We start from the raw sequence: 22,298 nt of genomic DNA on the forward strand, positions 1-22,298 counted from the left end.
CCTGAAGTCTTTTGCTCAAGGCTAGTACTCTACCACTTTGAGCCACGGCACCACTTTCAATTTTTTGTTGTTGTTGTTGGTCATGGGGCTTGAACTCTGGGCCTGGGTGTTCTCCCTCAGCTCTTCAGCTCAAGGCTAGTGCTCTACCACTGAGCCACAGCGCCACTTCCAGTTTTCTGTGGTTTACTGGAGATGAGTCTCATAGCCTTTCCCGCCTGGGCTGGCTTTGAACAGGGATCCTCAGATCTCAGCCTCCTGAGTAGCTAGGATTACAGGCATGAACCATTGACGCCTGGTTTACCACTTTCAATTTTTGAGTGCTAAATTAGATTTAAGAGTTTTCTGCCTGGGCTGGCATCAAATCATGATCCTCAGATCTCAACCACCTGAGTAGCTAGAATTACAGGTATCGGCACCTGGATACATATATATTTTATATGTCACAGAGGATAAAGATTTGCTACCAAATGACTATCCATGTTGTATTTCCATTTGCTACAAAGCACCATCTGGAATTTCAATTCCTTTCTCCTGCCACAGTGTCATCAAACATATGGCTTGATGCTGAACATTTGAGTATTTCGAAATCCCAGTTAAATATAACTGGTTCCTCTGCCTTTTCTATCTCTTGTTCTTTTAAGTTTACAAACAGTTTGAGGAGGAACCTCTGAAGCTATGTTCCAAACTGCAATTCTTTTCTTGGTTTTCTTTTTCTGGTACTAAGATTTTAACATGATGCATTTGCTCAGCTTGCTTGCTTTGCTGCTCCACCACTTGAGCCATATCTCTAGTCCAGGTGTTCACTGGCTATTTTGAAGATAGAGTCTTACAGATTTTTCTGTCCAGGCTGGCCTTGAACCATAATCTTGCAGATCTTAGCCTCTCCAGTGGCTGACAGGCATGACTCACTAGCGTCTGACCATCAATCTTCAATTTGTTATCTCTATTCTTCAGATGACACAAAGTGGTCTCTGCATTGTTTACTGAGATAACCGCAAGAATCTGACCTTAATTAGTGAAGTATGCAACTAAATTAAGGGAAACAAAACCACTAACACTAAATAATTATTCACCATGCACCAGGTGCTTTATATATAGTACTGTTAATTTCACAAAATACAAGGTATAATTTATTATAGACACTTTTCAGATAAGGAAACTGCTTGAAAATTCTGTCTGAGGCAAAGTTGCTAATAAATGGTAGACCTGGAATTAAAACAAAGCATGTTTTTCTCAGTAATCTGATATAATGGTTTGAGCTAGTAAATGTAGAACATGGACTTGCAACCAAGCCTCTTGAGATTGTGCTTCAACCTCACAGCTAATTTGTTACTGTAAATATGACAGTAATCAAGTTTCTGAGCTCTCAGTATGTCTAACAGACATTGTATGCATGAAATCCTCCCAACAACCCCATGAAGGTCCTTTTGTTCTCCCATTTTACAAAAAAGGAACAATAGGGCAAATCACACATTTGGTAAGAGTCATGCATATTCCTCATTCCCTCATTTAGTATGTTGGAAGATGTGAGTTACTGAAATTCCTTTGGCATTAACATTCTTTTGTTTTTTTCTGTGGAAAACTCATTCATTGCTTCAGTGATCAACTCTGTATTTGAAGACTTCCAATTCTGTAATTTTAGTCCTAATATCTGAGATCTGAGTTGCTATTTGTGATTTTCAGTATTGTCACTTTCCCTGTAAGTTGTCATCCTTTCCCACTTTCTCTTTTCCACTCAATTTTTTCTAATTGTCTCATGTTAACATTTTCGCCTGTCTCTAGTAATTTATTTCCAAATAAGTTTCCTATCTTTTAAGTGAAAAATCTCTCCATCTCTCTCATACTAGGGATTGAAATCCAGGGCCTCCATATGTTTGGAAAGTGCTCTACTCCTAAAAGGTACCTCTGGTTTTGTGTGTGTGTGTACTGGGGCTTGAACTCAGTGCTCTGAGTTTTTCTCAAGGCTGACACAGTACCACTTGAGCCACAGCTCTGGCTTTTTGGTGGTTAATTGGAGATAAGAGTCTAATGGACTTCCTGCCCTGGCTGGTTTTGAATCGTGATCCTCAGATCCTCGTAAGTGGCCAAGATTACAGGTGTTAGCCACTGTGCACAGCTCCCTTTGCCTACTTTAAAATTGGGTTCTTTAGCGGGGACTCCTGGACTTCGGGTCTGGGGTCCAAAAACACAGTTTCCTTCTACGAGTGAGTTAATTCCGGTGGTGTTCTCTGGTAGAGACCCGGTGAGCTCATCCCGCACTCCTTCGTTGCTTGTCCCCATCGCTTAGGGCTAAGCGGTACCACTCACTCCGCACTAACCTAACAGGGTTCTGGTCAGGCAGCCGCAGCCACACCGAGGCCAGTGAACTCGGGCACCCCCCCTCCCCCCGGCCCCCTACAAATGAACGCAACCCAAAGATTCGCCTCACAGGATTCTGGGACAATGACTCAAGACAAACAATGCCGGTAAAAGTACATTCTAGAGCAAACCTAAGGTACTTTCTTTTTTTGCCAGTCTGGGGCTTGAACTCGGGGCCTGGACGCTGTCCCTGAGCTTCTTCTGCTAGTGCTCCACAGCGCCACTTCTGGCTTTTTCTGTTTGTGTGGTGCTGAGGAATCGAACCCAGGGCCTCATGCGTGCGAGGCGAGCGCTCTACCACTGAGCCACCTTCCCAGCCCTCTAGGGCTCGGGGCGCGTCGAATCCGGTACACGGCGATCCCCAAACACCTCAAGCAGCGTCCCCAAACGTCTGGCAGCCAGTGGCTATAGGAGTGTGCAGCGCCGCGCTCTGCGTCTGCGCCACGGGGGGCCTCACACCGCCACCACACAGTCGGGGAAGCAAGCAGAGAGCGACCAGACAGCCGTCCAAGTTCGAGGGAGGAAGACGTTCCGCCAAGGCAAGCCAGTACCGGCACCCACGCATGCGCAAGGACCGCTCGCGTCGTACGTGCTCACGTCATCACCGCGCGCGCCGTCCAACCCAGTCTGCAGTTGGGCGGAGAACGCCGTCTTCCGGTGGAGGAGAGGGCGGGGCCTGTGGTGGACGGCCGGTGGGCGCGCTCACCTGTCGCCCATCCAGAACTTTCCTTCATTGAGTCCGGCCGGCCCGGGAACGTAACGTGGAGGCGTTTTTTTTCTTTTCCCTCTGAGCTCCTACCAGCCGTGACTTGGCCATGCCGAACTCGCGGCCTCGGTCCAGGCCCCGCCGGGGCGCCGCCATTGCTGCGGGCCGGGACGAGCTGGTGTCGCGGTCCCTGCAGAGCGCCGAGCACTGTCTGGGCGCCCGGGACTTCGGCACGGCCTACGCTCACTACCTGCTGGTGCTCAGCCTGGCCCCGGAGCTGAAAGACGGCGTGAAGGTGAGGCCCCGCCCCGGCCTGCGGGCGCCGCCGCGGGTCCTGGAGGGAAGGCGCCCCGAGCTCCCACACCCCCAAGCCCGGCACAACGGGGGTTCCTTCAAAAACCAATGTCCGTAATATTCACAGTCCCTCGCCCGCTTCTCGTGGGCTGCCCTGGGTCACGCCTCAGTGCGCTTCCCATTTGGGGGATTCGAGCTGCCTCAACACAGGTGTTCGTTTTACTTGGGAAAAATTAGATGTCACGTCTCTGTCGCCACATTTCCTTAGTTAAAATCCCGAAGATCGACGGATTGCAAAATGAGGGGGGGTCACCAATAGCCTCTTTCTCACTTACATGTAATTTCAGTACCCTTCTTTTGGGAGACCCCTGCATTTCTATTTGCTGTATGTGAAAGGGATGGTTGTGGGTCACTGTCGTGGAATACAGCGCCCTGAACTTCATCTTTGGCTTCACTCATTGATGATTTGCAAGTTACTCTGTTGAAACACGTCCGTCCCCCTTCTTCTTCTTCTTCCTTTTTTCGTCCAAGTAGTTTTAGAATGTAGCTTCTTCAGTTGCTGCCGCTTCATTTTGTCCAGGGTTTCTCACCCTTAATACTAATGACATTCTAGGTAAAATAATTCCTTATAGTGGGGAAGGAGAGCACGGAGCATCTTAGTCCTACCCACTAGATGTCAGTAGCATCTAGACTTTTGTAGTTCACTTAAATTTCAGGACCAGCTGTCCTGTTCCATTTAGGAGGAGGAGATGTTGTGTGATCCTTTTCTTTCTCTATGTAGTCAGCAGTAGAGTAGTGGTCAATCTAAGTGTTCTTTACAGCTCTGTGTTTCCTAGTTTCCTGTATTGTAAACAGGGACAGTATGTCTCTTAAAGATACTTAGTGTTTTTTGTTCTTGTGGGTTTTTTTTTTTTTGCCAGTCCTGGGGCTTGAACTCAGTGCCTGGGCACTGTCCCTGAGCTTCCTTTGCTCAAGGCTAGCACTCTACCACAGCAACACGTTGGCTTTTTCTGTTTATATGGTACTGAGGAATTGAACCCAGTGCTTCATGCATGCTAGGCAAGCACTCTACCACTGAGCCACATTCCCAGCCCCATATTTAGTGTATTTAAACCATCCCAGCTGTCTTTACATTGTTAGTCCACATCCCTTTCTCCAATAAACAAGCCAGGTGGGCATGGTTAAAAAAACAAAAAGAAAGAAAAGAGCCCGGCGCCAGCTCACGCCTTTAATCCTAGCTACTTAGGAGGCTAAGATCTGAGGATCTGGGTTCAAAGCCAGCCTGGGCAGGAAAGTTGGTGAGACTCTTATCTCCAATAAACCACTAGAAAACTGGAAGTGGCGCTGTAGCTCAAGTCGTAGAGCGCTCACCTTGAGCTGAAGAGCTGAGGGACAGCGCCCAAGCCCAGAGTTCAAGCCCCACGACCGACAAAAACAAACAAACAACAAAAAAAAAAAACAAAAAGAAAATGTCTGACACTTGCAAAATGTGTGAGGTGAGGCCCTGGGATCTAGTCCTCAGTAGTGGATAAAAACACATGCATAAAAATTGTATTCATTTGGCAGATGCCCTATGTCGTATTCAGTAGGGTTCTATTTTTCTGCCAAACTATCATTTCCTCCTCTTCCCTCTTTATCTCTTGAAAAAAGGAACAGAATTTATGTTGCTCATCATTTTGATTTAGCCTAGGTTAACACTGAATGCTGAGAAAATATTAGAAAAGAGCCACATGTGAGGAAATGCTTGTTTGGTTGTAATGACTAGTAGGAAGCTGTATGAGTCAGAAAATCAAGGACTGAATTGTAAATGATGTAGCATCATTTACAAATAGGGGAGAAGGTTAATGCATTGGCAATGAGTAAGAAAAGAGGAGAGGGTCAAGGAGAAACTCCAGAAATACTGATCTAGAAAAAAGAAATAGGAGAACAAGAGATTTTGTGATATGGCAGATAAGCATGCAAAGAGTTAGAATGCTCAGCCTGTCTAATTCTGCATATTATTGCAATATAATAGTAAAAGTCATTTTCCAGAACCATTCAGTGAGATTTTTTTTTTTTGGTCAGTTGTGAGGCTTGAACTCTGAGTCTGTCTTTATTGACTTTTTTTCTTGTTTATAAAGGAAACTTTTCAGTATACATTGTTCAAATGGGCAGAAGAACTTGATGCACTCAATCGAATACAAGACTTACTCAGTTGTTACGAACAGGCCTTGGAACTATTTCCTGATGATGAAGTGATTTGTAATAGTATGGGGGAACATCTCTTCAGGTTTGTACTAATTTCTGTATTACTTGCTAAGTATTATTCTGTATTAGGAGTAAGTGATAAATTATACAGTAATTTGCCTTGTTTGAGATGGAGCTTCACTGGTCTTCTTGGTTGCAGGCTAGTCTAGAACTCACAGGCTTAAGCGAGTCCTATATTATTCTACTGAGTAGCTGAGACTATACATATGTACCACCATGCCTGACAATTTAAGTAATTTGATACAGGGAAGCTTTAATGTGAGGTATTAACAGGTAGTTGATGTAATGAAGGATATGCTAGTAACAAGGAAAAAACAGGAATAGTAGATATAATCTGAAATATCATAGTAGTTGTATTATATCATTTACTACATAATCACTTGCCCTTACCTTTATTATCTATGCCAGTGTTGGTTTTTTTAAAATACTTTTTGTAATAAAAAACGGTCTGTTAAAAAAAAATCGCTGTTGCCAGGTGCTGGTGGCTCACGCCTATAATCTTAGCTACTCAGGAGACTGAGATCTGAGGATCACGGTTCAAAGCCAGCCTGGGCAGAAAAGTCCGTGAGACTCTAATCTCCAATAAAACTACTAGAAAACTGGAAGTGGCGCTGTGGCTCAAGAGGTGGTGCGTTTATCTTGAGCTGAAGAGTGCAGGGACAGCGCCCAAGCCCAGAGTTCAAGCCCCACGACTGACAAAAAATAAAAATAAAAATAAATCACTGTTCTAGGAGAGAAAATACAGCTTTCTCTCTGGACATTTATTTGTGAAGTATCTTGAGTATTTCAACTTTATAACCTTTTATTAATCCAGTATCATCAGATTTAAACAAATGTATTTAAATGAATAATTAGATGAAAAGGTGTTTTTTTTAACTCATTGACACCATGTTGAGTTTCGGAATATAACTGTTTAGAAATCTATGATATATGAGCTGCATGCTATCACATTGTGTAATTTTACTGGCCAGCAAACAACCAATTTCAAGAAAGGACAAATTAGAGAGGCACTGTTCTAGGTGGCTTGATAGTTTTGTTCACTCCCACCCCCTCTTCCCTTCCCTGCCCTTGCCTTGCCCTTTTCTTTTCCCTCCCCTCCCCTCCCCTCCTCTCCCCTCCTTTTCTTTTTCTGCCAGTCCTGGGGGTTTGAATTCAGGGCCTGGCACTGCTCCTGAGCTTTTTTGGCTCAAGGCTAGCACTGTACCAATTGGGACACATTGCCACTTCCAGCTTTTTCTGAGTAGTTTATTGGAGGTAAGAGTCTCATGGACTTTCTTGCCTGGGCATGTTTGAGCCACGATCCTTGTATCTTGGTTTCCCGTGTAGTTAGGATTACAGACACGAACCACTGGTACCCAGCTTAACCTGGCATTTTGTAATGGTCACAAAAAGCTTTCCAAAGAACATATCCTATATTCTTTTGGATATGAATGTTAATAAGGGATTCTCACATGTAGTTGAATGTGTTTTGTCTTTAACTTTTCTTTTTGTTGTTCTAGAATGGGATTTAGAGATGAAGCAGCTGGATATTTTCATAAAGCAGTAAAGTTAAACCCTGAATTCAATGATGCAAAGGAGAATTTTTATCGTGTTGCAAATTGGTTGGTTGAGCGCTGGCACTTTATTATGCTTAATGACACCAGAAGGAATCTTGCCTACAATGCAGCAATCCAAAAGGCTGTCTGTTCGGGGTCCAAAAGTGTTTTAGACATTGGAGCAGGAACTGGAATATTGAGGTTTGTTGTAATTGCTCTTTGATTACATTTTCACCTGTATTAATGTAAATTGAAGCTTATTCCAGATACCAAAAATTGGAATTTTAAAGTAGCACTTGTTTTTCACTAATTTTGTTAAGAATTAGAGAAGACTGCTATGCAAAATTTGGATTACTGAAATTTTGAGTTTCTCTTAAGAGAATTTTTTTGTATTAGCATTGTGGTGGTAGATGCTAGAAAGCCTCTTGGCAGTCTTCTCATCTGTCTTAAAAGTGTGCTACATGCATATTGAGTGATTTTTTTTCTGGACAAGAATATTCTTTTTTTTTTCAGTTCTGAGACTACAGAATGAGTAATGATTAAAGAATAAAACCTCCTATTTCTAGCTTTACAAGTCTATTAACATTTTGATGGAGTCCTTTTCTCTTTCATAGTATGTTCGCTAAAAATGCTGGGGCACTGTCAGTGTATGCATGTGAGTTATCCAAGACCATGTATGAACTTGCTCGTGATGTCGTATCTGCAAACAAGATGGACACGGGGATAAAACTTTTACACATGAAGTCACTTGACTTAGAAATTCCAAAACATATTCCTGAAAGGTATTATAAATTTTCTTATTTACAAGTCACTATTTTTTTGGTAAGAATTAAGATACATTTCTAGCATCTAGTCCTAACAAAAAATACCAACACCCTTAGTTTGTAAAGATAGTTTAATAAAAGACAGATTTCCTATTAGCATCATGTAAGTGTTAACAAAAAAAATTAAGATCTTGGGAAAAATCTGTGGCAAGGGATTTAATAAACTTTAGATTTCAATGTTTTAATTTGTGATCCTTAACTTTAAAAATAAGTTTAGTGTGGTGCTACATACCTGTAATTCCAGTCACTTGAGACGTGGAGAGGATTACAGCTCTAAGCTGGTCCCCGGACAGTGGTTATCAAGACCCCATCTCAACTAAAAGCCCTGTATGGTAGTTCATATTAAGTGGAGAAGGCATAAGTAGGAGGATTGAATTCTGATACTAGCCCTAGGAAAGAAAGACCCTATCCAATAAATAAGACAAAAAAGGACTAGGAATGTTACTTGAGTGGTAGAGTCTTTGCCTCACAAGAACAAGGTCTTGAGTTCAAAACCCCAAAGCAAAAAGCCCAGTAACTCATTCCCCCAAACATGAACGGAGCTAAAATAATGGACTTAACACACTTTGTGTTAATGCTGCCCTTGTTGAAAATGAAAGTTTTGACAGTGTCACTTGTTAATGATTTTTGGCCTCTGCCTCACTGTGATATATATCATAATAGTCATGGGATTTTAGAACTAGAAAGGATTTCAAGATCATCTGGTCTGACAACATAATTTTAGGAACTTTTTAAAATAAAATACTTGTTTTATAGACTCTTTTGGGTTGTGTTTCCCTATGGTACTTAAATTTAGTTGATATTGAAAAAAGTTACTTTGGACTCTATTTTTATATAATAATACTGTATATACATACACTTTTCAATGGTCTCTGCATTTGTTCTTCCCATTAGAGAACTATAATTAAATTGCTGAGGCATATACATATCACTTTTATGAGAAAACAACAACAAAAATATTTTTAAAAACCACTGTTCCAGGGGCTGGGAAGGTGGCTCAGTGGTAGAGCGCTTGCCTTACATGCCTGAGGCCCTGGGTTCGATTCCTCAGCACCACATAAGCAAAAAGAAAAAAGCCGGAAGTGGCGCTGTGGCTCAAGTGATAGAGTGCTAGCCTTGAGCTAAAGAGTTGGGGGACAGTGCCCAGGCCCAGAGTTCAGGCCCCACGACCGGACCCAAAAAAAAAGAAAAAGAAACAACAACACTGTCCTGAATTGTGGTGTTGTGCTAATTGTGTTGTGTTCTGGTTGCCTTAACACAATTCTACAGTCTATATAGCTTAAATAAGAGATGTGTATTTTTTAAAATGAGAGGTCTTATCTTGAAGATGATCACCTTCAATCTGTCTTTACCTGGTTTTTCTCCTATGTGTGAATGGTCTCTGATTTCTCTCCTTTTATAAGGACACTAATATATACTACATTAGGATCCTACTCTGAAGACCTTTTATTTTTTTTTTAAATCGGTTGTGGGGCCTGAACTCTGGGCCTGGGCACCGTTCCTCAGCTCTTCAGCTCAAGGCGAGTACCCTACCGCTTGAGCCACAGTGCCCCTACCGGCTTTTTCTGCTTTATGTGGTGCTGAAGAATTGAACCCACGGCCTCATGCATGCAAGGCAAGCACCCTACCACTGAGCCACTTTCTCAGCCCCTGAAGATCTTTTTTTAAAAAACATTTATAAGCTTCTAAACTCTTTTTCTAAATACTGTCATATTAGAGTTTAGAGTTTTAACCTAAGAGTTGAGGAGTAGATGCACATAATTCAGCCCATGGATACTTTAATTCAATTTGTATTTTTCTCATAAAGTTGCAGTAAGATCTATTATATTTTAATCAGTATATACAAATTTTAATTCAGCTTGTTATTCATTTTGACCTTAAACAGGTCTCTAGACTTTCAGATGTTGGATTATATGATCTGAGACACCATAAATATTCTAAATACATGCCATTATGAATATTAATTATTTTAATATGTATAATATTTGGTTTAGACACTCAGGAAAATTCTTTCTTGCCTTCAAGACACTTAAGATCTAGATAGGAAGATGAAGAATACCCATGAAACTTGTCTATCTTCAAAGTACAAAATGAATGATACTGGCAGTAAGGCTAAAGGTGTTTAGAAGAGAAGAATTATTTTGGTATGTTTGTAAGTATAACTTTCTAGAAAGAATGGATATTCTGAGCCTGCTCCAACTCAGAATAGCTTTGTGGAGACTTTAGAAAAGTGAGAGAAGAGGCACAATGAACATTTAAGAGGCAAACATGAATAATACAATATCATAGATGATAAAGATTGAGTTTTTGAAAGGTAGGAATATTATGGGCAAAGACTTTTATGAAAAAGACAGCTTATTAGAGCATATTTTAGAAGTAAAAGCATATAATTAGAAATAAGTGTCATTAAGGACAGGGACTGAGAAAGGTAATAGGAATGAGTGCCTCTTAGCACTTTAGGTAGTGGAAGAAGAGTGAGGATGTTATTCTCCCTACTCCAAGAAAGGGAAGGAATCAGTGTACAGTGGAGAACAGGAGTCAGAGGAACTTTAGAGTACAGTTCCTCAAGATTCAGAGGAATACTGAAATGAACTGTGTGAGAAAGTTACTTGTGGACTGTTTCTATAAAAACTGTAAGCTTTGACATCTTTATATAAATAGCATGTCATTTTACTTACATATATCTTTAAAAAATCATTCTATAGAGTTTCCCTAGTTGTAACAGAAACTGTCGATGCAGGTTTATTTGGAGAAGGAATTGTGGAGAGTTTAATTCATGCATGGGAGCATTTACTTTTGCCACCAAAGGTAAGCAACACAAAAACACTTAAATTTGATGAATAACTTATTGTTTTCAGATTCATTAGAGAGTTATTGGGCCCCCAAAGTATTTACAAAGCAATAGGAAATGTATTTCCCATTGTCAGGTATATACTGGGTAGTTGAAAGGAGAGCCATGCTGGGCGCTGGTGGCTCACGCCTGTAATCCTAGCTACTCAGGAGGCTGAGATCTGAGGATCGTGGTTCAAAGCCAGCCCGGGCAGGAGAGACCGTGAGACTCCTATCTCCAATAAACCACCAGAAAACAGGAAGTGGCGCTGTAGCTCAAGTGGTAGAGCACTCGCCTTGATCTGAAGAGCTGAGGGACAGCGCCCAGGTCCAGGGTTCAAGCCCCACGACCGACAAAAAAAAAAAAAAAAAAAAAGAAAGGAGAGCCATGAAGGGATATGTTCATCTGTTCATCTGTGTGCTCAGATGAGGAATTGTGGAGGGACTGACCATGGAGTTCTTGAGTATGGTTATAGAGGGAAGTACTTTCAGTTTCACACCCCTCACTGCTTGGAACTTAGGAAAACCATCAAAAGGAAGTAGAGTAACACTGGCTTGGTATAGTTGGTATAGTTGCTGATTAAATAGGACTATTATATTTTACATAGAAATTTTCTGCTATAGACCACAAGTCATAGATATATAATATAAAATGATTTTAGCATGTAATAAAAAGTTATTATAAAAATGAGAAGAATTTAAAATAAGTTAGAAGTTGAAAGAATAGCAGCAATTTATTTATTTATTTTTTTGCTGGTCCTGGGGTTTAGACTCAGGGCCTGTGTGCTGTTCCTGAGCTTTTTGAGCTCAAGGCTAGTGCTCCACCACTTGAGCCACAGCATCACTTTCAGCAATTTCTTTTTTAAGAAAGTAATGATGGGGCTGGGAAGGTGGCTCAGTGGTAGAGTGCTTGCCTTGCATACCTGAGGCCCTGGGTTCGATTCCTCAGCACCACATAAGCAAAAAGAAAAAAGCCGGAAATGGCGCTGTGGCTCAAGTGGTAGAGAGCTAGCCTTGAGCTGAAGAGCTGAGGGACAGCGCCCAGGGCCAGAGTTCAGGCCCCATGACCGGACCCCCTCCCCCCCCCAAAAGAAAAAAAAAAGTAATGATGATTTTGGATTCTCAAAGTTATACTCTAAATTTCATTTCTTATGTAGACTTCTATCTCTCAGTCTGTCCCTCCCTCCTTTGTAATTATGTTGTAAAATTAATATACACATGCATAGCAATGAGAATACTTTTAAAGAGAAAACTTCTTTAACCTACTTGTCTTTCTAATGTTCTGGTGAATTTTTGTAGCTTATCCTATGTGTATTTTTGCTTATGTAATAGGTTTTTATTACTCTATTTTCAGACCAAAGGTGAAAATGGTAATTGTGAAAAATATGGGAAAGTTATACCAGCAAATGCTACTATATATGGATTAGCAGTAGAATGTGCAGAGATAAGAAGACACCATAGGTAAGTGACTAAATAGTAAATGTTTAAAAATAATAATTTTAGTATTAATTCTGTTTCTGCTGGTACGTATGGTAATATTACCTTATAATAATTTCAGCACTCAAGTGAGAGGAAGATCTTTATTAAAAGGGCAAAGTGGGCTACATAGTGAATTTGAGGCCAGCCTGGCATACCTAACAAGACAAAATAATACCATACTTCAATTAATATTTGGTGCACAAAATCTATTTGCTGGCCTTAAACTTGTGATCTTCCTGTTTCATCCTCTGAATGCTAAAATTATATGTGAAATTATATATGGCTGGCTCTTATGTGGCTTGCCTCCAATTAGCCAAATATAGGAAAATTTAAGAACCAACATAAAGACTATTACTTAAGAATTAAACCCTTAGGGGCTGGGAAGGGGGCTCAGTGGTAGAGCGCTTGCCTTGCATGCCTGAGGCCCTGGGTTCGATTACTCAGCACCATATAAGCAAAAAGAAAAAAAGCCGGAAGTTGCGCTGTGGCTCAAGTGGTAGAGCACTAGCCTTGAGCTGAAGAGCTGAGGGACAGCGCCCAGGCCCAGAGTTCAGGCCCCACGACTGGACCCCCCCCCCCAAAAAAAAAAAAAAAGAATTAAACCCTTAAATAGGAGTCTGAGTTCTAGACAGGTGGCTGGGTGCCAGTGGCTCACACCTATAATCCTAACTACTTAGGAGGCTGAAATCTGAGTATATGGTTCAAAGCTATTCCAGGTAGGAAAGTTCCTGAGACTTACTCCCCAATTAATATAGACTAATATAAATGGTGCAGAATAACTATTTGCAGTTGTCATATAAAGATGCAGGCAAGAATCATGATGGATACTCAGGGCAATTTGGCTATTTATGTACTTATACAGAATAATACAGAAAGTACTTATTTTAAAAGGAAAATTGTTAATTGTGCAGAGATGAAACCACATAACATCTTTACCAAGAGGCTAAAGTTAATGTCACCAGTCAGCATTTAGATGGTATTGCATACAGAGTGTTAAAGAAGTACCTAGTTGCAAGGAAAACATATGCAAACCCAAGTTGGACCATTCCTTGAGATAACTGGTCTACCTTCAAAAATGTCAATGTTGAGAAAGCAAAGGAAACAGGAATAGTTCCAGATTGAAGGAGGTTAAAGAGACAGTTAACAAAATAAAGAATACCACTTGTTGGTTGGAAAATACTTAAATAACAGTACTAGGATTAAGAAATTTTAATTTTTTTGTAATAAATATATATTGCAATGTCTGTTGAAGTTTAGATGGACTCAGAAATGGGTTCAAAGGGCACAGAAAAAAATAGAGAGCACAATAAATGTAGCAAAACACTGTAAAGCTTGTGGGAGTTTTTTATATTGTTCTGGAAACTTGTATGAACTTGGATGATTTTCAAAATTAGAAAGTTAGGAGCAGAGGAATATAGATTTATATTTTTCAATAATATATATTCATATTATATACACATTTTTTAAAATGGTATGCAAAGATACACATCAAGTGTTTAATTGTGAAGAAATCAGGAGTACTGTGAAGATGATGTTCAATTTTTATTTGCTATGATGTTTTGACAATATTTTTATGTTACTGTATTTTATAATCTAAAAGGAACTTATTTGCCACGTATTTTGATAAATATGTGTATATATATGTATACATAAATACACATACGTGTATGTGTATGTGTGTGTGTGTGTTGGTCCTGGGGCTTGAACTCAGTGTCTGGGTGCTGTCCCTAAGCTTTTTTGCTCAAGGCTAGTACTTTACCAATTGAGCCACAACTCCACTTTGGCTTTTGGGTGGTTAATTGGAGTTAAGAGTCTCATGGACTGCCCTGGCTGGCTTCAAACTGCAGTCCTCAGATTCCAGCCTCTGGAGAAGCTAGGATTACAGGCATGAACCATCAATGGCCAGCTGATAACTCATTTTTTTGAGCATAAAAGTTTCTAAAAGTTTATTTGAATTTAAAAAACCTGAAACGCTTTTGAGGTTTGGAATGTTTCTTTTTACATAAGGGTGTAGCTAAAGTGTTATGAAGTGTTTCTGTTGTCAGTGTAAATTTTACGAGTGAAGCCATTTTTACCACAAATGCATAAGTCAGAAATTTATAATTTGATTAATTTCACTAAGTGGATACACTTTGGTAACCACTGCTCTGACTGAGGATCAGAACTACCACACTAGAAAGTACCCAGGAAGAAGCCCTTTTGTATTACCAGGGCTCTCACTCCCTCAAAAGTAGCTGCTCTCTTGATGTCCACATATTAATGTTTGAATTTTGTGCAAGTGATCCATTATGAGATGCATGTGTGTGCACACACATGCCTGGTTTTTCTTTTGTCCAACATGCACATACTTGTACATATATATTTAAGAAGCCTTGACCTTGACACATAAGGGTCTACCTTATATTTGCATTTATCTTGTTCTGAACTCAATATTAGGTGATATTTCTTGATTCATTGCCTTTTTTTTTTTTTAAATAAATTGCATTTCTCACCAGAGTGGTGGTTAAAGACGTTGCTGGTATCCATTTGCCACCAAATGTGAAATTTCAGAGTCCAGCTTATTCTTCTCTCGATACTGAAGAAACAGTTGAGCCTTATACAACTGAAAAAATGAGTCGAATTTCTGGAGGATATTTGGCTTTGACAGAGTGCTTTGAAATTATGAAAGTCGATTTTAATGATCTTCAGGTAAAAACAAAAATGTGATTATTCAAGCATTACATTTTATGTTTTGTTTAAAATGATATAAAGGACATGAGCTGAGCACTGGTGGCTCATACCTCTAATCCTAACTACTCAAGAAGCTGAGATCAAAGGTTTGTGGCTTGAAACCAGTCTGGGTAAGAAAGACCATAAGAATATATGACAGGGGCTGGGAAGTTGGCTCAGTAGTAGAATGCTTGCCTTGCATGCGTGAGGCCCTGGGTTCGATTCCTCAGCACCACATAAGCAGAAAAAAGCCAGAAGTAGTGCTGTGGCTCAAGTGGTAGGGCACTCGCCTTGCGCTGAAGAGCTGAGGGACAGCGCCCAGGCCCAGAGTTCAGCCCCCACAATTGGCAAAACAAACAAACAAACAAACAAAAATATATATATATATGAGACAGACTTATGAGTTTGCAATTCTACTTATAGGTTAGTAAGCGCTGAGGCTGGTTCCAGCCTCTTGATTAACTAGGATTATAGATTATATACCAGCACCTAGCCATTTTTTGATATTTGAAGTGCATTAAAATTTTTGTTTACACATATATCTTATGAAAATTTTAACTTTGCCAGTAATGGCTCTCTATATAGCACTTTCCAGCAATACAGAAAAATAGAAATGAAAAGGCCTAGTATTTTTCTTCCCTTTATGTTTCTAAGCTTTTTTGCCCCATACTAATTTGGAAGTATCTTTCTAGACTTGTTTTTTTGTTTTATGAATATAAACACACACACATACACACACACACACTTTTGTGGGACCAGTACTAGGGTTTGAGCTCTACACTTTGGGCTTGGTATAAAAGTGCTCTACCACTTGAGCCACTCCCCAGCCTTTTTTTTTCCTTTAGTTTTTGAAAAGGCTCTGCAAATGTCTAGACTGGCTTGGAACTGTGATCCTCTTATTTAGGTGGGGTGATGTGTACCAGGATGCCTAGCTTTTTTATTGGTTGAGATAAACTTGTTGCCTAAACTATCACTTAATCAAAACCCTCCCAATCTCTCTCCCTCCCCCCCCCCTCTCTTACACACACACACACACACACACACACACACACACACACACACACACATATGTAATTTATATTGGTTTGCTACTTGCCTTTGTCATCCAACAGTACATCATAGTTTTTTCTCTGCATCAGTAACTTTTTAGTAATTACATAGTACTCCAATGTAATCGGTCACAACTTCTCATGTAATGTGCTGTAAGTAACTTTAAGCACTAAGATGCTCATTTTCCAAGGGCAGGCCTGAAAAGCTGAGGGATGGAGTAGTGATACTAAGACAATACACATTCTAGTGTACTAAATCCTACTGTTGCTTTTCTAGGAATTAAAAACTCTTACAACTAAAACACCTGGCCAAATTAGCATTCCTGTTATTAAAGAAGGCACACTGGATGCCATTGTGGTTTGGTTTGTGCTCCAGCTTGATGAGGAGTACAGTCTGTCCACAAGTCCTGGCGAGGAAACTTGTTGGGAGCAGGCTGTGTACCCTGTGCAGGACCTTGCAGGTAGGTGCGTCTCATTTTTATTTTTGTTTTGATTTTTTTTCCCATTGGTACATTTGTGCACTAAAATGGGGAAAAATGACTTTGGATACGAAGTTTTCCATCGAGAGAGATTAGGTAGTCGTTCAGATTTTATTTTCCTTTTTCAGAAGTAAATTTAAGTAGCTAATACATATAATTAAGCAGAGAGATTTAAAACAGAACACTGCTGTATATCCTTAGAAATACTTACCATTAAGTGGTTTTCTGGTTAATAGTAGACAAAAGAAATGCTGGTCTAGTTTTTGATGGAAAATGTTGGCCAAGTATTGTTTTAATTGTAGGTATATTACCCATTAGAGAACCCAACGGATGGAATTTGTGGAGCACTAGGTCATAAAAGTACAACACTTGTAGCACAGAATTTTGCAGTTTGAGTTTGGGGATCCATGAACTTCCCTAGGGAAAATCTTTATCAAAGGTATTTTCTGTCTAGAAGAATTTTTTTTTAAGGTCAGTCATGGGGCTTGAACTCAGGGCCTGGGTGCTGTCCCTTAGCTTTTTTGATCAAGGCTAGTGCTCCACTGCTCAGATCTCAGCCTCCTGAGTAGCAAGGATTTACAAATATGAGCCACTAGTGCCCTGCTTAGAAGAAATTTTTGTTTTTGTTTTTGTTTTTTTGCCAGTCGTGGACTTGAACTCTGGGCCTGGGCACTGTCCCTCAGCTCTTCAGCTCAAGGCTAGCACTCTACCACTTGAGCCACAGCACCACTTCTGGTTCTCTGGTGGTTAATTGGAGAAGAGAGTCTCACGGACTTTCCTGCCCGGGCTGGCTTTGAACTGTGATCCTCAGATGTCAGCCTCCTGAGTAGGCATGAGTCACCTGCTCTGGCTTTATCTTTATTTTTGATAACTTCATTGCCAAAGATGATAGAGTCCCTTAAGTCCTCTATTATCTCTCCTACCCTCATCAATTTGGGGACATGATGACATATATAAATTTTAATTTTAAAAAGCAAATGACTTCCAGGTGCTGGTAGCTTGTATGTTTAATCCTAGCTACTCAGGAGGCTTGAGATCTAAGGATTGAGGTTCAAAGCCAGCTTGGGCCAGAAAGTCCATGAGACTCTTATTTCTAGTTAACTACCCAAAAAAGCCAGAAGTGGAGTTGTGGCTCAAGTAGTAGAGTACTAGCCTTGAGCAAAAACTCAGGGGCAGCACCAGGCCCTGACTTCAAGGCCCTAGTGTGTGTGTGTGGGCACACACGACCATAATGGTGATACAGTTAGGATCCAATAATGGGATGTGGAGCTCTTGAATCTCTCCATAGTACTACAAATTATAGAATCTTCAAAGTTTAGTTTTTCCCTAAGTTAAGCTGATGGGATTTCCCTATTTTTATATACATTAAATGTGTAAATGTAAATCCTTCTTTACATGTTTTAAATAGGGGGATAGATGTGAGATAGAGATGTGTGTGTGTGTGTATGTGTGTGTGTGATCCTCTGAGTTAAAGTGCTCCATATTAATTGCTTTTTAAAAACTCTTTCTTTTTTTACTAATGAAGACTACTGGGTAAAGCCTGGTGATCATATTACAATGGAAGCATCTTGTCAGGATTGTTACTTGAGAATCAATGTCTTGGCTTTGGACCATGAGATGGAAGTTGTAAAAAGTTTTACCAGGAATAAAGACTTGCTATCTTTCGGGAATGAGGCTGAACTCTGTAGTGCCCTGGCTAATCTTCAGACCAGTAAACCAGATTGTGTAGAGCAAATGTGTATATTGGAATCCACCGAAATTGCTTTGCTCAACAACACTTCATATCACGAAGGCTTTAAGATGGCCATGAAGAGAGTGTTATCTTCTTTGGCCCCAGAGAAGCTGTGCCAGGCTATGGATACTCAGTGTCAGGATAATGAGGTACACTGTGGAACTGGACAGAGTTACACTGCACAGGACATCCCTGAACCTTTCTATGTGTTAGATGTGTCTGAAGGCTTCTCTGTCCTGCCTATAATTGCCGGCACACTTGGGCAGGTTAAACCTTACAGTTCTGTGGAAAAAGACCAGCATCGTACTGCTCTTGACCTCATATCTGAAGCCAATCACTTTCCTAAGGAAACACTGGAGTTTTGGCTGAGGCATGTGGAGGATGAGTCTGCTGTGCTGCAGAGGCCGGAGTCAGACAAGTTGTGGAGCATAATCATACTGGATGCCATTGAACCGTCTGGACTTATTCAACAGGAAATAATGGAAAAAGCTGCAATATCCAGGTAAAACACAGAGTAGATATAAATTTCAACGTTTTGTTCAGCTCATTCTTCAGGTCAGTTCTTTTCTTGAATGGCATGGCTGCAAAAATGAGTCTGGATCATTGTTCCTTAAGTATTGCTTTTTGGTAGTTGTGACTTCATGCCTTTCTCTTTGTAGACCTGTTATTAGTACCTTTTCTGCTAAAGGAATTTGTGCACTGTAGATGTGAAGAAAAAGACCTATTTTGGATTTAGGCAGCCTATGTTTCACAGAAGGAGTTTAATGATATCTTGAAAATAGTAAGACATTCAGTATAAATACAGAGAAATCACATTTTTAAACTGTAATGTTAGAAAAACGCAGCACTCATTTGATGGCATTTTGGGAATAATTCCCTATCCTCTTGGGTTGTTTTATAACACATTTTGTAATATATTATGTCTCTTTTTAAAGGCATTTCTCCTTCAGTGTAGATTGTTTAATTCTTTTTTTTTTTTTTTTTTTGGGGTCCGGTCATGGGGCCTGAACTCTGGGCCTGGGCGCTGTCCCTCAGCTCTTCAGCTCAAGGCTAGCGCTCTACCACTTGAGCTACAGTGCCACTTCTGGTTTTCTAGTGGTTTATTGAAGATAGGATTCTCACCGTCTCTCCTGCCCGGGCTGGCTTTGAACCTCGATCCTCAGATCTCAGCCTCCTGAGTAGCTAGGATGACAGGCGTGAGCCACCGGCGCCCGGCTTATCTTTCTCTTTCTTTCTTCCTTCCTTCCTTTCTTTCTCCCTTTCTCTCTCTCCTTCCTTCCTCCTTCCCTCCCTTTCTTCCTCCTTCCCTTCCTCCCTTTCTTTCTTCCTTTCTTTGGCTTTCTTTCTTTACTCTTTTTCTCTCTCTTTTTTAAATAGATATTTAATGTAAAGGCAATGAACAGGGTGGGGGTGGGTTATAGTTACATAATTATTTTTTTCTCTTTAGGTCAGTTATCACTCTAAGTTTGACTTACTGGGAAATTATTTTCAGTAGTTTACCACTCTGAACTTGTAGTCAATAATAACACAGTCCATTAGACTGTATATAAACTGTAGCTCAGTAATTCATGGCTTTTAGTTATTGAGATCTACAAAACATAGAGGATTGAAAAACATTTTAACATATTTACCCTTCCTTAGGTGTTTACTGCAGTCTGGAGGCAAAATCTTTCCTCAGTATATGCTGATGTTTGGGATGCTCGTGGAGTCACAAACACTGCTAGAAGAGAGCGCTGTTCAGGGAACGGATCGTACACTTGGGTTAAATATAGCACCTTTTATCAACCAGTTTCAGGTGAGCATCTAGAAAAGAAATGGTGTAGGATTTCTGTCAGTGATGGAAAGGAAGGTTGGGTGCTGTTGGAATGAGAGAGAGAGAGGGAGAGGGAGAGGAGGGAGGGAGAGGGAGAGATGGAGAGAGAGGGGAGGGGGAGAGGGCTTGTATCTCTATGAAGGTTTTATAGAAATGAAAGCAGCTTTTATTGTTGTTTTTGTTTGTTTTGTTTTTGTTTTTTGGGTGCCAGTCCTGGGGCTTAAACTCAAGGCATGGGTGCTGTCCTTGAGCTTTTTACTCAAGGCTAGTGCTCTACCACTTGAGCACAGCTTTACTTCCTTGGCTGTTTTGGTGGTTAATTGGAGATAAGAGTCCCATGGACTTTCCTGGCCGGGCTGGCTTTTCAAATTGTGATTCTCAGATCTCAGCCTTCTGACTAGCTGGGATTGCAGGCGTGAATTACCAGTGCCTAGCAGAAAGCAGCTTTAAGTAACACTTTCCTCTGGATTTTAAAGGGAGAGAATGGAAGATTTTTTTTAACTGTATTTTCTTTTTTTTTTTCCTCTTGGTACTGGAGATCGAACCCAGGATGTTGCAGTTGCTAGGCAAGTGTTTTGCCACTGAGCTACATCCCAGCCCCAGTGGAAAGTATTAATAGCAAGAGTTCTTTAAAACTAAGATCTCTAGAATATGTAATGGCAGTGGGGTTTCCTTTTGTATTCTGGAGACATCTAAGGACTTTGACAACTACAGATACCTAGAGCCAGACTCCAGATTGATATAGATGATGGCCAAAGAGAATAGGCCTTTTAGAAGCTCCTAAATTTACATCCAAGATTGAGAAATAAACTATTTCTAGATTCTAGAAATAAACTATTTTCCAGGTTTCCATTTGGTTGAATTTTATTTTTTTGTCAAGAAACTTAACATGTAATCCTATACTAGTTTTTAACTCATAAATCCTAGGCTTTTAGAGCTGTTTGGTTAAGCAAAAGCTTAATTTGTTTTTAGAAGTAAAAGCAAATTTTTTAAACTGACTAAACTTTGGATTATTCTTGTAAAACTGGAATAATGGAAATCTTTATGCCTTTATCTGGTGTGGTAATATAAATGAAGTAGTTATATTATAAAAAGCATCCAGTCATTGGGTCAAGTACAAATCAAACACTTAATGGACATTAACCACAAAAAGGATGAAAAAAAATGAAAAAAATACCCTTTCCATAGGTGCCTATTCGTGTGTTTTTGGACCTATCGTCATTGCCCTGTTTACCTTTAAGCAAGCCAGTGGAACTCTTAAGACTAGATTTGATGACTCCTTATTTGAACACCTCCAGCAGAGAAGTGAAGGTAAGCTCAGCATGTAGTTACCACTTTTCAGATTCAGGATGATACTTAATTAAACTAGGTAATATTTGTATGTTCTACTTGCTGCTTTTGAAGATTTAAGTCTTCTGAAAAACATTCAAAAATTAATTTGAGCAAATATGATGAGCAAAATAGGCTAATATTTTTATTTGGGTGACTCAGTGTATTATTAAATTTCAGTATTTAAAATTAACTAAAAAGAGAAAGAAGGCTTAATCAATTTTCACTGGTGAGATTTTTGTGATTTCTTGCTTTCTGTAGGTACACATCTGTAGATCAGGACAAGTGACTGCTATTCCATTTTGGTTTCATATGTACCTTGATGAAGAGGTTAAATTGGACACTTCAAGTGAAGCCTCACACTGGAAACAAGCTGCAGTTGTTCTAGATAATCCCATCCAGGTGGAGATGGGAGAGGAACTCGTTCTCAGCGTTCAGCACCACAAAAGCAGTGTCAGCATCACAGTAAAGAAATGAAAGCAGTTTTCTAATGAAAACTGTTCAGAGCATCTAGTACAAAATTCTTATCCGAATTAGTGGGATTGTAATCATAAAATGGGTGCTGGTGGCACATGCCTTTAATTCTAGCCACTCAGGAGGCTGAGATCTAAGGATCAACGTTTGAAGCCAGTTTCAGCAGGAAAGTCCATGAAACTCTTCAGTTAAGCACCAAAACAGCTGGATGTGGAGCTCTTGCTCAAGTGGTAGATTATTAGCTTTGAGCAACTCAGGAACATCATCCAGGCCCTGCATTCAAGTCCCAGGACCAGCATGTGCACGCGCGCGCACATACACACATTTTCAGAGCCTTACTGTAATAGTAAGGAAAATTTGAAATGTTTACTGAAGACACAAGGTTTTTAAATACCAAGTTTATTCTACATACTCACTGTATAGAAGAGTAAAGGAGTGAGA

At 40.2% G+C, this 22,298-nt stretch overlaps 1 protein-coding gene across 2 annotated transcripts; it reads left to right on the top strand.

The window, feature by feature from the left end:
* The first annotated feature begins 3,035 nt into the window (after positions 1-3,035).
* On the top strand, positions 3,036-21,870 carry Prmt9 (protein arginine methyltransferase 9). 2 transcript variants are annotated; one of them, XM_042701608.1, is made up of 13 exons: positions 3,036-3,359; positions 5,479-5,627; positions 7,105-7,341; positions 7,755-7,922; positions 10,670-10,772; positions 12,148-12,254; positions 14,768-14,960; positions 16,308-16,491; positions 18,035-18,386; positions 18,420-18,743; positions 19,883-20,036; positions 21,243-21,365; positions 21,645-21,870. In XM_042701608.1, exons 1-13 carry the CDS (start codon positions 3,174-3,176, stop codon positions 21,858-21,860), a joined length of 2,496 nt encoding a protein of 831 aa, XP_042557542.1. In that variant the 5' UTR covers positions 3,036-3,173; the 3' UTR covers positions 21,861-21,870. The 2 variants fall into 2 exon arrangements, with proteins under 2 accessions (XP_042557542.1, XP_042557541.1); XM_042701607.1 differs by having other exon boundaries at positions 18,035-18,743.
* The last annotated feature ends 428 nt before the right edge of the window (positions 21,871-22,298 follow it).

The sequence above is a fragment of the Dipodomys spectabilis genome, unplaced genomic scaffold, assembly GCF_019054845.1.
Source record: "Dipodomys spectabilis isolate Male_0828 unplaced genomic scaffold, ASM1905484v1 ptg000297l, whole genome shotgun sequence".
Taxonomy (NCBI): domain Eukaryota; kingdom Metazoa; phylum Chordata; class Mammalia; order Rodentia; family Heteromyidae; genus Dipodomys; species Dipodomys spectabilis.

Bases quoted from the DNA above. Each gene is read 5' to 3' on its own strand.
- Prmt9 (XM_042701607.1), top strand. From the start codon at position 3,174: ATGCCGAACTCGCGGCCTCGGTCCAGGCCCCGCCGGGGCGCCGCCATT. The intron at 14,961-16,307 runs GTAAAAACAAAA...TTGCTTTTCTAG, and splicing joins TCGATTTTAATGATCTTCAG to GAATTAAAAACTCTTACAAC. The intron at 21,366-21,644 runs GTAAGCTCAGCA...TGCTTTCTGTAG, and splicing joins CCTCCAGCAGAGAAGTGAAG to GTACACATCTGTAGATCAGG.